This window comes from Triticum dicoccoides, chromosome 6A (assembly GCF_002162155.2).
Source record: "Triticum dicoccoides isolate Atlit2015 ecotype Zavitan chromosome 6A, WEW_v2.0, whole genome shotgun sequence".
In the NCBI taxonomy this organism is placed as follows: Eukaryota; Viridiplantae; Streptophyta; class Magnoliopsida; order Poales; family Poaceae; genus Triticum; species Triticum dicoccoides.
In genome coordinates, this window is record NC_041390.1 from 61,561,443 (window position 1) to 61,579,059 (window position 17,617).

The 17,617-nt window shown below is 42.6% G+C and overlaps 1 protein-coding gene across 1 annotated transcript; it reads right to left on the reverse strand.

The window, feature by feature from the left end:
- Window positions 1-14,855: 14,855 nt before the first annotated feature.
- Window positions 14,856-17,363, reverse strand: LOC119314910 (pentatricopeptide repeat-containing protein At1g60770-like). The gene is made up of 2 exons (XM_037589596.1): window positions 17,053-17,363; window positions 14,856-16,247 (listed from the first exon to the last, which is right to left on the reverse strand). The coding sequence occupies exons 1-2, from the start codon at window positions 17,350-17,352 to the stop codon at window positions 15,099-15,101; spliced, it is 1,449 nt and encodes a 482-aa protein (XP_037445493.1). The 5' UTR covers window positions 17,353-17,363; the 3' UTR covers window positions 14,856-15,098.
- Window positions 17,364-17,617: the final 254 nt, after the last annotated feature.

Consider the following 17,617-nt stretch of genomic DNA (forward strand, 5'->3'; position numbering starts at 1 on the left):
TGGCGACGAGGAGCTCCCCTGGATCACTCTGGTTGAACCGTGTCTGCTTCCATTGCTTGAACATCAATTCAATGCAAGCAGATGAGGCCAAGTGGTTTGGGTGGACTCGATAACGGTTTTTATATAGCCAGGGGCGAGGAGTGGACAAGACAATGCTCGGGAGTTGCATTCGTGGCGACGGGGGTCACGAGAGAGGGCAAGGTAAACAAGGTAGGTAGGGGAGCAGTTTCCTAGCTAGTGATTCAATCCTGGGGAAATGATCGGCATAAAATCTCGTGTGCCTGTCCACGACGATGGTGATGGTGTTGCGGCGGACGACACAGACGGTGCACGCTTGCGGGGGGTGCATGCTGTGAGCGACAGTGGTGGCAGCGGGCAGCAAGTGCACGGCGTGGGTACTATTGTGCTGGAGCATTGTGACTCTAGTGATGTTGCTCCGTCCACTACTAGGAAAAGGGATATAGCTGATATGGACATTAATGGCGTACCATGTATGTGGTGCGCCACTGCTATATATAGTAGTGGCGCACCACATACATGTGCGCCATTAGTGTCCTCATTACTAATGGCGCACCAGACAAGCGGTGCACCATTACTAGCAAATTTTATTTTTTTATTTTTTCAAAACTATTAATGGTGCACCAGGGCACGATGCGCCATTAATAGTTTTAACTAGTAATGACGCACCACACACATGATGCGCCACTACTAGCAAAAAATATTATTATTATTTTTCCAAAACTAGTAATGACGCACTAGGGTACAGTGCGCCATTACTAGTTCAAACTAGTAATGGCGCACGACAATCAAGGTGCACCAGTACTAACAATTATATTTTTTGTTTGTTTTGCAAAACTAGTAATGATATTTCTTCTGTTCTAGTCCTCATGAATATTTATTTATGTGTTTATTCTGGTATTGAATTTCTAACTCACAAAAATTATTGAATTTGTTAATATTTTTTGAACTCATGAATATTTTTAAATTTCATGGGCACTTTTTGAATTCATGAATATTTTTTCAAATCGTAGTCTTCATTTCTCGATTGTATTTAAATCGCAGTTTTCATATTCATAAATGTTTTCTAAAAAATTATTAGATGCAACTAAAAATCCAAAAAAATTCAAATAACAAATTTGATGATATTTTTCATATTCATAAATGTTTTCATGTTCATATTTTTTTCATAAATGTTTTGAAATCTGATGATATTTTTCCACATTCATAAATATTTTCAAATTTGATCATCATTTTCTAAATAATTATTAGATGCAACTAAAAATTACTAATGGCGCACCGCTAGGTGGTGCGCCATTGCTATCCAAAAAAAGTTACTAATGGCGCACCGCTAGGTGGTGCGCCATTGCTATCCCTCCCCCACTGAAACCCCCAATCCCCGATCCCCAATCTCACATCTCTCTCAGCCCCCCACTGCGCCGCCGCCCATGCGCCGCCGCCGCCTCCCTCTCCCCATCCTCCCCTTCCTCCCCCTTCCGCCCGACCCCACCTGACGCGTCTCCGTCTCCACGCCGTCGAGCACCGAAGTAGGCCTGAGAAGTCCAACACGAGCGTCTACGTCGTCTCCGTCGGATACGTCGACGAACCAGACCGGAGCCGAGCCGAGGAGCACCGCAAACCCGCCACAGAGCCCTTATTCGACCTCGGATTCCGCCGCCTCTCCTTCAAGTCCGGCCGACCTGCTGCTCCTAATCCACCGCCGGGCCTTCGTGTGCCTCCGCGGTGAGCTCCCCTCACTTCCCCTCTTCCGCCTCTCCTTTTGTCAAAAACTCGTAGAGATTCTATCCATGGCAACTACTCATAGCAAAGTCTGCCATGGCAACTTTCATAAAAACATTCAGTTTGCCATGGTACTTGAAATAAGTTTGACATGTTGTGGAAATTTCAGAATTTGCCATGTTTTACATTTGCCGTGTTTTTAGCTAAGAGCAATCCTACATTTGCCATGTGACCATGGTCCCAAGATTTTCTATGACAAAAGATTGTAGCTGTGTAAACAAAAAAAAAGTGTGATAGCTCAAAAAATGAGATCTGAACCTACTACACAAAAATCCAGTTATGTATCAAGGTGGCAAAATGTTTGTTTGTTCTGTAAAATAGCATGGCAAATTTTTATGTAAGAGTTTGTTCTATTTGTATTTATCTAAAGATTAGCATGGCAATTTTCTACTTGGCACAATCTTTCACCATGGCAAAATATAGGATGGTAGCATCCTAATTTTTTCATATGGCAAAAATGAAGAAAAGCATCAACTTATACCTGAGGAAAAAAATCTGAAGCTAGTGACAGCGCAGTGGCCACGCTTCTACTCTCCCTATATAAGCGTTGACACATTGGCACTCTTTTGATCAGACAATAGCATTAATCGGTGGAGACTGTTTAATACCGAGGTCCTGTTGTTTTAGTTCATGACAACTCTTGTGTTTGGTATTGTTGACTTATGTCTCTGCCCGCGACTCTGTTTTGCATACGGGCTGTTTTGTTGTTTGTTCGATCAAAAGAAAAAAAAGTTCCTTGATGCATTCCAGACACTAGAATAGGATCCACCATAGAACAAACCAGACTCCATCTTGCATTGGCTGGTGAACTCCTCGATCTGTTGTTAGTCCTTATCTGCATTTTCCCACATTGTTCATGTATCTGATCCACCATTGCTTGTACTAGTTTGTCAAGAATACAGGTCTGTATAGCACACAGAGCACCACAAGTTAAACACCTCAATCTGTTAGTATTTGTCTGCATTTTCTCACATTCTTCTTGTATCTGATCCTGTATTTCTTGTAGTGGTTTGTCCAAAATGTTGAATGATACTGCCTGGAGATGCATATATTGTTTCACCTCTTCACAGGCCAACGTATTTTCCATGTTGTGATGGAGGCCTTTTTTTAACACTGGGCTTTTCCACCTGTTGTTTGTCTTGTAAATAGCATTGGACAGAGATTTAAGCAAGTAGCACGTTGCCTTGTCCACGTGGGATAATGATTTTGCAGGTACCCCGAGAGGCCCTTGAGTTTGCCTGAATGTCGATTAACTTTCGTTCCGGCAAATTTGGGTACTCTATATGTCCTATTTTCAGCAAAGGTCATGCTAAATTTTTCCGTGAATTCTAGCATGACTTTGCTAAAAAATAGGACATATGGGGTACTTGCGACTAATGCATGGGCCTGGGTATCTTAGTACTTAATTAAGTAGGATCAACTAACTCTTGTGTTATACATATAGAAGTGCGATATCAACTCATAGTTATTGCTAATGTCAAGAGATGATGTAGTTTTGAATTATGAACGTAGGAAATGTCGTCATCGGACGACGAAAGTCCCTCGGGGGAGTGCGGCTGGTGCCACGACGATCGAGGTCTGTGCGACAGGCCTCACCTGGACGATGATTGGCGCTTCAGCATTAAGCTCGAGGAGATCTTCGAAGTTGAAACGGTACACAACGACGATAAGTGTTTTTTTCATAATTAAGCATGACTTCAACTATTTCAACGTGTAATTTTCATCTTTTACAATTCGAGTATAGCTTATCCCATGTCATGCAAGACGCTATGTCTTGGAGAGGATTGAAGGAAATATGCCCTAGAGGCAATAATAAAGTTATTATTTATTTTCTTATTTCATGATAAATGTTTATTATTCATGCTAGAATTGTATTAACCGGAAACATAATACATGTGTGAATACATAGACAAACAGAGTGTCACTAGTATGCCTCTACTTGACTAGCTCGTTGATCAATAAGTTTCCTAACCATAGACATGAGTTGTCATTTGATTAACGGGATCACATCATTAGGAGAATGATGTGATTGACTTGACCCAATCCGTTAGCTTAGCACTTGATCGTTTAGTTTGTTGCTATTGCTTTCTTCATGACTTATACATCTTCCTATGACTATGAGATTATGCAACTCCCGTTTATCGGAGGAAAACTTTGTGTGCTACCAAACGTCACAACGTAACTGGGTGATTATAAAGGTGCTCTACAGGTGTCTCCGAAGGTACTTGTTGGGTTGGCGTATTTCGAGATTAGGATTTGTCACTCCGATTGTCGGAGAGGTATCTCTCGGCCCACTCGGTAATGCACATCACTATAAGCCGTGCAAGCATTGCAACTAATGAGTAGTTGCGGGTTGATGTGTTATGGAACGAGTAAAGAGACTTGCCGGTAATGAGATTGAACTAGGTATTGAGATACCAACGATCAAATCTCGGGCAAGTAACATACCGATGACAAAGGGAACAACGTATGTTGTTATGCGGTCTGACCGATAAAGATCTTCGTAGAATATGTAGGAGCCAATATGGGCATCCAGGTCCCTCTATTGGTTATTGACCAGAGAGGTGTCTCGGTCATGTCTACATAATTCTCGAACCCGTAGGGTCCGCACGCTTAATGTTCGTTGACGATATAGTACTATGAGTTATGTATGTTGGTGACCGAATGTTGTTCGGAGTTTTGGATGAGATCACAGATATGACGAGGAACTCCGGAATGGTCCGGAGATAAAGTTTGATATATGGGATAGTAGTGTTTGATCTCCGGAAGGGTTCCCGAATTCACCAGAAGGGGTTCCGGATGTTTCCCGAAATGTTTGGGCACGAGAACACTTTATCTGGGCCAAAGGGGAAAGCCCACGAGGCTTTTGGAAAGTGCAAAAAGAAGTTTTGCGGAGACCAGAGGCTAGACGCCAGGAACCCTAGCGTCTAGGGGGTAGACACCGGGAACCCTAGTGTCTAGCCCTGGAGTCCGAGAAGGACTCGCCTTTCAAGTGAAACCGACTTTGAGGAGGCTTTTACTCCAAGTTTCGACCCCAGGGCTCAACATATAAATAGAGGGGTAGGGCTAGCACCAAAGACACATCAATAAACACCAAGCCGTGTGTCGGAAACCCCGTCCCCTCTAGTTTATTCTTCGTCATAGTTTTCGTAGTGCTTAGGCGAAGCCCTGCGGAGATTGTTCTTCACCAACACCGTCACCACGCCGTCGTGCTGCCGGAACTCATCTACTATGTCGCCCCTCTTGCTAGATCGAGAAGGCGAGGACGTCACTGAGCCGAACGTGTGCAGAACTCGGAGGTGTCGTGCTTTCGGTACTTGGATCGGTCGGACGTGAAGACGTACGACTACATCAACCGCGTTGATATAACGCTTCCGCGAACGGTCTACGAGGGTACGTAGACAACACTCTCCCCTCTCGTTGCTATGCATCACCATGATCTTGCGTGTGCGTAGGATTTTTTTTGAAATTACTACGTTCCCCAATAGTGGCATCCGAGCCTAGGTTTTATGCATTGATGTTATATGCACGAGTAGAACACAAGTGAGTTGTGGGCGATATAAGTCATACTCCTTACCAGCATGTCACATTTTGGTTCGGCGGTATTGTTGGATGAAGCGGTCCGGACCGACATTACGCATACGCTTACGCGAGACTGGTTCTACCGATGTGCTTTGCACACAGGTGGCTGGCGGGTGTCAGTTTCTCCAACTTTAGTTGAACCGAGTGTGGCTACGCCCGGTCCTTGCGAAGGTTAAAATAGCACCAACTTGACAAACTATCATTGTGGTTTTGATGCGTAGGTAAGAACGGTTCTTGCTCAGCCCATAGCAGCCACGTAAAACTTGCAACAACAAAGTAGAGGACGTCTAACTTGTTTTTATAGGGCATGTTGTGATGTGATATGGTCAAGACATGATGCTAAATTTTATTGTATGAGATGATCATGTTTTGTAACCGAGTTATCGGCAACTGGCAGGAGCCATATGGTTGTCGCTTTATTGTATGCAATGCAATTGCGCTGTAATGCTTTACTTTATCACTAAGCGGTAGCGATAGTCGTGGAAGCATAAGATTGGCGAGACGACAACGATGCTACGATGGTGATCAAGGTGTCGCGTCGGTGACGATGGTGATCATGACGGTGCTTCGGAGATGGAGATCACAAGCACAAGATGATGATGGCCATATCATATCACTTATATTGATTGCATGTGATGTTTATCTTTTATGCATCTTATCTTGCATTGTTTGACGGTAGCATTATAAGATGATCTCTCACTAAATTTCAAGATAAAAGTGTTCTCCCTGAGTATGCACCGTTGCCAAAGTTCTTCGTGCCCAGACACCACGTGATGATCGGGTGTGATAAGCTCTACGTCCATCTACAATGGGTGCAAGCCAGTTTTGCACACGCAGAATACTCAGGTTAAACTTGACGAGCCTAGCATATGCAGATATGGCCTCGGAACACTGAGACCGAAAGGTCGAGCGTGAATCATATAGTAGATATGATCAACATAATGATGTTCACCATTGAAAACTACTCCATTTCACGTGATGATCGGTTATGGTTTAGTTGATTTGGATCACGTGATCACTTAGATGATTAGAGGGATGTCTATCTAAGTGGGAGTTCTTAAGTAATATGATTAATTGAACTTTAATTTATCATGAACTTAGTCCTGGTAGTATTAGCATATCTATGTTATAGATCAATAGCTCACGATGTTGCTCCCCGTTTATTTTTGATATGTTCCTAGAGAAAACTAAGTTGAAAGATGTTAGTAGCAATGATGCAGATTGGATCCGTGATCTGAGGTTTATCCTCATTGCTGCACAGAAGAATTGTGTCCTTAATGCACCGCTAGGTGACAGACCTATTGCAGGAGCAGATGCAGACGTCATGAATGTTTGGCTAGCTCAATATGATGACTACTTGATAGTTAAGTGCACCATGCTTAACAGCTTAGAGTCGGGACTTCAAAGACGTTTTGAACGTCATGGATCATATGGATGTTCCAGGAGTTGAAGTTAATATTTCAAGCAAATACCCGAGTTGAGAGATATGAAGTCTCCAACAAATTCTATAGCTAAAAGATGGAGGAGAATAGCTCAAGCAGTGAGCATGTGTTCAGATTGTCTGGGTACTACAATCGCTTGAATCAAGTGGGAGTTAATCTTCCAGATAAAATAGTGATTGACAGAATTCTCTAGTCACCATCACCAAGTTAGTAGAACTTCGTGATGAACTATAGTATGCAAGGGATGATGAAAATGACTCCCGAGCTTTTCATGATGATGAAATCGATGAAGGTAGAAATTAAGAAAGAACATCAAGTGTTGATGATTAACAAGACCACTAGTTTCAAGAAAAGGGCAAAGGGAAAGAAAGGGAACTTCAAGAAGAACGGCAAGCAAGTTGCTGCTCAAGTGAAGAAGCCCAAGTCTGGTCCTAAGCCTGAGGCTAAGTGCTTCTACTGCAAAGGGACTGGTCACTGGAAGCGGAACTTCCCCAAGTATTTGGCGGATAAGAATGATGGCAAAGTGAACAAAAGTATATTTGATATACATATTATTGATGTGTATTTTACTAGTGTTCGTAGCAACCCCTCGGTATTTGATACTAGTTCAATTGCTAAGAGTAGTAACTCGAAACGGGAGTTGCAGAATGAATAGAGACTAGTTAAAGGTGAAGTGACGATGTGTGTTGGAAGTGGTTCCAAGATTGATATGATAATCATCGCATACTCCCTATACTTTCGGGATTAGTGTTGAACCTAAATAAGTGTTATTTGGTGTTTGCATTGAACATGAATATGATTTGATCATGTTTATTGCAATACGGTTATTCAATTAAGTTAGAGAACAATTGTTGTTCTGTTTACATGAATAAAACCTTCTATGGTCATACACACCAACGAAAATGGTTTGTTGGATCTCGATCATATGATACACATATTCATAAAATTGAAGCCAAAAGATGCAAAGTTAATAATGATAGTGCAACTTGTTTGTGGCACTGCCGTTTAGGTCATATTGGTGTAAAGCGCATGAAGAAACTCCATGCGATGGACTTTTGGAATCACTTGATTATGAATCAATTGATGCTTGCGAACCATGCCTCATGGGCAAGATGACTAAGACTCCGTTCTCCGGAATAATTGAGCAAACAAAAGATTTGTTGGAAATCATACATACTGATGTATGTGGTCCGATGAATATTGAGGCTCACGGCAGGTATCATTATTTTCTGATCTTCACATATGATTTGAGTAGATATGAGTATATCTACTTGATGAAACACAAGTCTGACACATTTGAAAAGTTCAAAGAATTTCATAGTGAAGTGGAGAATCAACGTAACAAAAATAAAAGTTTCTATGATATGATCGCAGAAGTAAAATATTTGAGTTACGAGTTTGGCCTTCAGTTAAAACAATGTGAAATAGTTTCACTACTCACGCCACCTAGAACACCACAGTGTAATGGTGTGTCCGAAAGTCATAACCGTACTTTATTAGATATGGTGCGATCTATGATGTCTCTTACCGATCTACCACTATCATTTTGGGGTTATGCATTAGAGACAACTGCATTCACGTTAAATAGGGCACCATCTAAATCTGTTGAGACGACACCGTATGGACTATGGTTTGGCAAGAAACCTAAGCTATCGTTTCTTAAAGTTTGGGGCTGCGATGCTTATATAAAAAAGTTTCATCCTGATAAGCTCAAACCCAAATCAGAGAAATGTGTCTTCATAGGATACCCAAAGGAGACTGTTGGGTACACCTTCTATCACAGATCCGAAGGCAAGACTTTTGTTGCTAAATTCGGAGTCTTTCTAGAGAAGGAGTTTCTTTCGAAAGAAGTGAGTGGGAGGAAAGTAGAACTTGATGAGGTAACTGTACCTGCTCCCTTATTGGAAAGTAGTTCATCACAGAAATCTGTTCCTGTGACTACTACACTAATTAGTGAGGAAGCTAATGATGAAGATCATGTAACTTCAGATCAAGTTACTACCGAAACCTCGTAGGTAAACCAGAGTGAGATCCGCACCAGAGTGGTACAGTAATCCTGTTCTGGAGGTCATGTTACTTGACCATGACGAACCTACGAACTATGAGGAAGCGATGATGAGCCCAGATTCCGCGAAATGGCTTGAGGCCATGAAATCTGAGATGAGATCCATGTATGAGAACAAAGTGTGGACTTTGGTTGACTTGCTCAATGATCAGCAAGCCATAAAAAATAAATGGATCTTCAAGAGGAAGACGGACGGTGATAGTAGTGTTACTATCTACAAAGCTAGAATTGTCGCAAAAGGTTTTCGACAAGTTCAAGGTGTTGACTACAATGAGAGTTTCTCACTCGTATATATGCTTAAGTCTGTCCGAATCATGTTAGCAATTGCCACATTTTATGAAATCTGGCAAATGGATAAACAAAACTACATTCCTTAATGGATTTATTAAAGAAGAGTTGTATATGATGCAACAAGAAAGTTTTGTCAATCCTAAAGGTGCTAACAAAATATGCAAGCTCCAGCGATCCATCTATGGACTGGTGCAAGCATCTCGGAGTTGAAATATACGCTTTGATAGGTTGATCAAAGCATATAGTTTTATACAGACTTGCAGTGAAGCCTGTATTTACAAGAAAGTGAGTGGGAGCACTATAGCATTTCTGATAAGTATATGTGAATGACATATTGTTGATCAGAGATAATGTAGAATTATTCTGCAAAGCATAAAGGAATATTTGAAAGGAGTTTTTCAAAGAAAGACCTCGGTGAAGCTGCTTACATATTGAGCATCAAGATCTATAGAGATAGATCAAGACGCTTGATAAGTTTTTTCAATGAGTACATACCTTGACAAGATTTTGAAGTAGCTCAAAATGGAACAGTCAAAGAAAGAGTTCTTGCCTGTGTTACAAGGTGTAAAATTGAGTAAGACTCAAAACCCGACCACGACAGAATATATAGAGAGAATGAAAGTCATTCCCTATGCCTCAGCCATAGGTTCTATAAAGTATGCCATGCTGTGTACCAGACCTATTGTATACCCTGCCCTGAGTTTGGGAAGGGAGTACAATAGTGATCTAGGAGTAGATCACTGGACATTGGTCAAAATTATCCTTAGTGGAATAAGGATATGTTTCTCGATTATGGAGGTGACAAAAGGTTCGTCGTAAAGGGTTACGTCGATGCAAGTTTTGACACTAATCCAGATGACTCAAAGTCTCAATCTGGATACATATTGAAAGTGGGAGTAATTAGCTAGAGTAGCTTAGTGCAGAGCATTGTTGACATAGAAATTTGCAAAATACTTACGGATCTGAATGTGGCAGACCCCTTGACTAAACTTCTCTCACAAGCAAAACATGATCACACCCTAGTACTCTTTGGGTGTTAATCACATAGCGGTGTGAACTAGATTACTGAATCTAGTAAACCCTTTGGGTGTTGGTCACATGGCGATGTGAACTATGGGTGTTAAGCACATGATGATGTGAACTATCGATGTTAATCACATGGTGATGTGATCTAGATTATTGACTCTAGTGCAAGTGGGAGACTGAAGGAAATATGCCCTAGAGGAAATAATAAAGTTGTTATTTATTTCCTTATATCATGATAAATGTTTATTATTCATGCTAGAATTGTATTAACCGGAAACATAATACATGTGTGAATACATAGACAAACAGAGTGTCACTAGTATGCCTCTACTTGACTAGCTCGTTGATCAAAGATGGTTATGTTTCCTAACCATAGACATGAGTTGTCATTTGATTAACGATCACATCATTAGGAAGAATGATGTGATTGACTTGACCCATTCCGTTAGCATAGCACTTGATCGTTTAGTTTGTTGCTATTGCTTTCTTCATGACTTATACATGTTCCTATGACTATGAGATTATGCAACTCCCGTTTACCGAAGGAACACTTTGTGTGCTACCAAACATCACAACGTAACTGGGTGATTATAAAGGTGCTCTACAGGTGTCTCCGAAGGTACTTGTTGGGTTGGCGTATTTCGAGATTAGGATTTGTCACTCCGATTGTCGGAGAGATATCTCTGGGCCCACTCGGTAATGCACATCACTATAAGACTTGCAAGCATTGCAACTAATGAGTAGTTGCGGGATGATGTGTTACGGAACGAGTAAAGAGACTTGCCGATAATGAGATTGAACTAGGTATTGAGATACCGACGATCGAATCTCGGGCAAGTAACATACCGATGACAAAGGGAACAACGTATGTTCTTATGCAGTCTGACCGATAAAGATCTTCATAGAATATGTAGGAGCCAATATGGCATCCAGGTCCCGCTATTGGTTATTGACCAGAGAGGTGTCTCGGTCATGTCTACATAATTCTCGAACCCGTAGGGTCCGCACGCTTAACGTTCGTTGACGATATAGTACTATGAGTTATGTATGTTGGTGACCGAATGTTGTTCGGAGATTTGGATGAGATCACAGATATGACGAGGAACTCCGGAATGGTCCGGAGATAAAGTTTGATATATGGGATAGTAGTGTCTGATCTCCGGAAGGGTTCCGGATGTTTCCCGAAATCTTTCGGCACGAGAACACTTTATCTGGGCCAAAGGGGAAAGCCCACGAGGCTTTTGGAAAGTGCAAAAGGAAGTTTTGCGGAGACCAGAGGCTAGACGCCAGGAACCCTGGCGTCTAGGGGGTAGACGCTGGGAACCCTGGCGTCTAGCCCTGGAGTCCGAGAAGGACTCTTGCCTTTTGGGTGAAACCGACTTTGAGGAGGCTTTTACTCCAAGTTTCGACCCCCGGGGCTCAACATATAAATAGAGGGGTAGGGCTAGCACCAAAGACACATCAAGAAACACCAAGCCGTGTGCCGGCAACCCCGTCCCCTCTAGTTTATTCTCCGTCATAGTTTTTGTAGTGCTTAGGCGAAGCCCTGCGGAGATAGTTCTTCACCAACACCGTCACCACGCCGTCGTGCTACCGGAACTCATCTACTACTTCGCCCCTCTTGCTGGATCGAGAAGGCGAGGACGTCACCGAGCCAAACGTGTGCAGAACTCGGAGGTGTCGTGCTTTCGGTACTTGGATCGGTCGGACGTGAAGACATACGACTACATCAACCGCGTTGATATAACTCTTCCGCGAACGGTCTATGAGGGTACGTAGACAACACTCTCCCCTCTCGTTGCTATGCATCACCATGATCTTGCGTGTGCGTAGGATTTTTTTTTGAAATTACTACGTTCCCCAACAAGGATGGATTTTGAAGACCATGAAAATTTTGAAACAAAGAAAATTCACCTAAGGACTCATCATGATGTGGATTTTGAAGTAAATCTATATAATTCTGGGAGCGTAACCCTTTTTGGTTGCAAAAATTGGGAAGCATTTTGCAAGATGTATGGTTTTAATGAGGGTATGCTTGCCACCATGGATCTTGGTGATCCTGACATCGACCAAGACAATATGGACATTTGGGTCCTTATTGATACGCCTCCAGTTATACCGCTATGTGGGGTTCTCAAACATAGTTAATTATTAACTAATTTATATTGTTCATTTTAAATAGTTGACAACTTATTTTCATTCTTCAAAGAATGTGCGGGAGATGATAGACAAAACCCACTACATTGATGGCTCCGAATTAACTTACAAGGAGAAAAATCATCTGGTCGGATTTTGTACTGACATTGAGAATTACAATATCTACAATCAAACTCCTCAACTTTATGGTCAATACGTGCCACTAGTGCATGTGTCAAACTACGGTAACTACCATGGAGATACCCTGGTAAGATTTTTTACTATTACAACATCCGTGCATCTTTTGCATACTTCTAAAACTAGTACATCATTGCTAACTATGAAGTTATTACTATATTTTTCAACAGATAATCCCAGAGAATTGTGTGCCTCATTTGATGTATCAGAAAGGTAACCTTAATGTTTTGAACATATAGCCAGGTCATCCTACGTATCTCAACTGTTTATACCAGATTTCTAAAAGAAGTGGAGACATGCAAATCAAAGGATGAAAAAAATATATGGACAGTGATAAGGAGGTTCTTGGAAGCAAAAGGAAGCGAAGCGCAAGAATTGGAGACAGGATGATCTCCATTCTCCGTAATGGAGAGTCAGGGTCTATTTTGTTTTATGCTATTTTACCTTAAATAGGGTATTTAGGTCATGTTTAGGCATAGCAGTAGCAGTAGCACGGAGATAAGAGAGGACACATCTCTCAATTATCTCCGAATGCAGTATTACTTTCGACAAACTCGCTACTCGCGGTCTCGAGACTTGTAATGTTCTAAGTTTGTTCGGTCTTTTGAATTCAGAGACTAATATGATGAATTGTATTCGGAGACTAATCTTCTATTGTATTTGATGAATCTGCTGTTTATATGTTGTGCTATCTATATTCTGTGCAGTAATACATTTTGTAACCTGTGCAAATATCAGAAAATAAAAAAATTCCTAATATTCATACTAGTGGTGCACCAAACAGCACATTAGTGGTGCACTGCTATAAAAAAATACTAATGGCGCATTATCTGTCAGTACGCCATTACTAACCCAGAGCACAAGGTAAATATGGCCCCCTGGGAGGCATACTAATGGCGCACTGCCTGGTGCGCCCCAGGAGGTGCGCCATTAGTATATGTTACTAATGGCGTGATGATAGTGGTGGTGCGCCATTAGTATATGTTACTAATGGCGTGATGATAGTGGCGCACCTGTAGTGCGCCATTAATGGCCAAAACAGGTGCGTCACTAATAAGCCTTTTCCTAGTAGTGGTCACACAAGGTGACCACGAGGTAGCATGTCGATGTCGACATTGGCATATCGCATGGCTCGCTTTGTGTCAGTCCCGGAGTTCAGTTTTGGCATGAGCGTGTCTCTAGGTGTCCTAGGCCCAACAAAGGGGAGAGGGAGAGAAAAGGAGATGCTTCACTACACTGACATGGCTCATGCCCATGAGTGCACATTTTGCATTGGGGTGAAACAGGGATCAAATGAATTCCCTTTTGACCATGGCCTCATGTGTAGGTGTCCTTATGATTCATAGAAGGCCTTCACAAAGTTTCAAGCCAAGATATATAATTCCATTTTTGGAAGGTTTAGGCCAGAAAATTCAGATATTTATCAAGGGAAAATATTGAACTATGGAACCTCATGTTTTTTTTTTTTGCATATTCATGATATATATGATCATGAGGTACCACAGGAATATTCTTTGGATTTATCCAAGAAGAAAAAAGGTGTCAGCATGCATTAAATCCAAAGGTGAAGGGCTTGGAAAGAAAATATGTGAGGTGCCTTGGGCAGGAGAAGATATGCCTAGTTTGACTTCACCATATTTGAGCAAGAGAAAGGGTTGCAAGAATTTGCTTAAATCCAAAGAAGAATCAGTCAAAAGAATTTAAGACCAAAGAAAATCCAGAAAGTGGAAACTGGCCTGTTAGATACTCCTCCGCCCCACCGGCCAACATCTCCCCGCCCGAGCCCTTCCCTCCTGCTAAGGAGGCAGACAGAACAGACCAACCCACCGACGACAAAGATCATGATCGCCACCCTCAGCATCACGCTTGGGAGGGCTGCTCCCCAACAACCATGACCCCATGTTGGCCGCCAGCCCGCCACAACGTCGGTCTTCTCCCCGGATCTTTCCGCACCCGCCTGGTTGTGGAAGGACCGCACCACCGCACTACATCGACGGTGGCTGCACGCTCAACTGGTGAGTGCGATGTGGCAACAGTACGACCGTCATTGCCGGCGAGGAACTCAGGCCAGAACTTACCTAGCTTTTCTATTTGCTGGAGAAACAACATAACCACAACAAAAGTTCTATCAGGTAATTGACCGTTAGGCTTAATTCATGTGTAATCAGAACTTATTGGAATATTGTGCTATCAAGTCGAGCAGATGACTGCATGAGTAAATTAAAAGCAATTGAGAATCTTGTATTTAGAAAATAACTATTCCATCGTGTTAGCACCATTGATAGAAGTTACCATAATCAGGGGGAGCTAGCAGAGCATTAAATCTAAAATGCCAAAAGACCTGGCAATGTAGTATGATACAGAAATCCAGTGACAGCAAGGGATGGCAAAGATCATCAATTTCATCATGTACACCAGATGCTTCCTCCCGGGCTTTCACGACATAATGACATCTTCGACAAGTTATAGTACTGCTCTATGACAAAGAAAAAGGTCTACAGTAGCCTCCAATTCTACAAACGAAAATTTCCTCTTTCTATGTCAACCGTCTGAGACACTTTTCAGCAATTTCGTGTTCTACCTGCAAGTACATAGGTCTGCATTACGGCATCATAAGTTTCCGCATCAAGGCATTCAAGACTATTCAGGCACTCGAGGAAAGACTCCACACCAGCAACATCCTTTGACTCTTCATAGTGCCTCAGAAATCTGCTCACAAGCTCTTTCGATGGCGCCCATTTGTGTGCCGTCACCATGTTCTTTGCATCTCCCAAGATCTCCAGTGCCGCGTTAACATCAGATTTATCCAAATAGAACTCTGCAAATATGCAAACGGTCCCCTCGTTGCAACAGCCCTGAGCCATTGTGCTCTGACGGATAGCCTCAGCTTCGTCTATCATACCCTTATCGAGGTAAGCTTTGATCATAATATTTGTTATCCTCATGTCATAATCTTCATGATTCGATTGCCACTCCTGGAAGATTTGCTGCAAAGACTCAAAGTCATCAATCATACTCAGACCTTGAAGCATCACAAGATAGCTTCTGTTCAAGCACTTCTTGAATGTGGACTTCAATGACTCCCAGATCCTCTTCACCTCGGTTGAATTGCCACAAAGGGCATGTAAGGAGAGGATGACATTCCAGGGGTGCAACTCAGCCTTGTCCATAACTTCCTCAGCTTTCTTTAGGGCAACTTCTGCCTTGCCAAACAGCTCTAGTTTAATGTAATTGTTTGCCATTAGAGTGTACAAGGACCAGTGAACTGGAGCCACCTTCTGCAGTTCTTCCAGGACCTTCTCCGCAGTGTCCAGGTCATTCATTGTGATATAGCTTTCTATCAAGGTGAAGTATGTAAATTTATCAGCACTTATACCACTTTCTCGCATTTCTTCAAATGTGGAGCGGACTTTCTCTGGCTGGCCTGCCTTTTGGTACAATTTCATCAAGTGGTTGTACACCAGATTATCTGGAACAATATTTTTGGCTTTCATCTTCTCATAGAGCTCCAGACCTTTGTATGCCAACCCGTGTTGACCATAGCAGTTAAGCAAACAGGAATAAGTTTTTAGTGACTTAGATATATCTGGAAGGCTCCAGAAATATTCTTCAGCTGCCTGTATCCCATGTACTTTTGAAACGAGGTCAAGCCGCACTGCCTGATGGCCAGGACTCAAGTTTGCTCCACGAGCTTCCATCCAGTCCAGCAACTGGGTACATAACAACATGGGCGAAAATTATACAGTGAAAATAAGAAGATACTTTGCTCAGAAAGAGATTGCACCAGAAAAGCACATGCACGCTTGGTACCACAATATTATAGTGAACATAAAAAGAACATTAGGACAGACAAATGTCATCACCATCTGAACCTTCTGCTGTTTGAACATAATAAACCTTCATTTTCTAATGTTAAGTCTTACTTTTCTTCCCTCTAGAACATTTCTTCTCCAGGTTTTTTTACCTATTCATGTGTGAGAATCGAGATCTCCGCTAAGCAGTAGAGTGTGTTATGGGCAAGCAACCAATGACAGATGAATTCCACGAAATTGGAAATTAACTCTGTTTAGGACCATTCTTAGCCATAATTAGTTTTTGTGGTAGACATTATTGGTCAAACCTCCTCAGACTGTATACGTTTGATCTGCGGTTATTTGTACCGAACATGAAAATTACATGTTTGTTTGAGACAAATATCCATCAAAATCTTTCCAGCAGTCTGTTAGAAGCAATAAAGCCTGTTAACTAGAGCACAAAATTCATTGTTCCAACTGAACTAGCTCATGGCAAATGCATCTTTTTTCTCAATTTTTTTCTCTTTAGCATCGTCCTTCATGATTATCAATAATATTGAGTACTACTCGTAACTGATTGCAAATGGTAGTAGCACAAGAATCATTTTGGGGAGGAAAAAGCATGCTTCGCGCACGAGCGTATCGAGAATACGGTGACCGGTAAATCGCTAATGCAGCATCGAACAAGAAAAGGAAGAGATTTGGGGGAGGGGGATGGCACCTCGAGCGCGCCCTCGTTCTTCTTAAACCTGGTTAGTTTGCGGACGTACGCAAGGATCTGTTGCTGCGAGAGCCGGGACCTCTGCCGGAGCCATTCGTCCATCTCCGCCGCCACTATCCCCGGCGGTCTGCCGTCGGACACCTTCGAGATCCTCTTGTACAGCGGGATCCACGATGGCTCAAAGCCGCGCCTATCGGAGCCTGCCGACTGGGCCTGAGGCTGCGCGAGCTCGTGCGCGAGTCTCGCCGGGGCAACGGAGATGCGCCGCCGCGCCTCCGCGGCGACCGCCCTGCGCAGCATGGGTGGCTGCCTGCCTGTGTTGTTGTGATTTTTTTGTTCGGTGGGGGTTGTTCTATAGGTGGCCAAACAGGCTAGCCCACGGGCACGCCGGCACGGCACGGCTAAACGGGCCGTGCCCGGCATGCGACACGCCTTGGGCGTGCCTGGGCCTGGAGCCTGGACACGTGGGCCGGCACGGCACGGACCGTTTATTCTTTTTATATAATTTTCAGATTTTTTTAGATATGTATATCTAAAATATAGTTCAATAGGCCTAAAAATCAGC

Bases quoted from the DNA above. Each gene is read 5' to 3' on its own strand.
- LOC119314910 (XM_037589596.1), bottom strand. From the start codon at position 17,352: ATGCTGCGCAGGGCGGTCGCCGCGGAGGCGCGGCGGCGCATCTCCGTT. The intron at 16,248-17,052 runs GTGCCATCCCCC...TTATGTACCCAG, and splicing joins AGAACGAGGGCGCGCTCGAG to TTGCTGGACTGGATGGAAGC.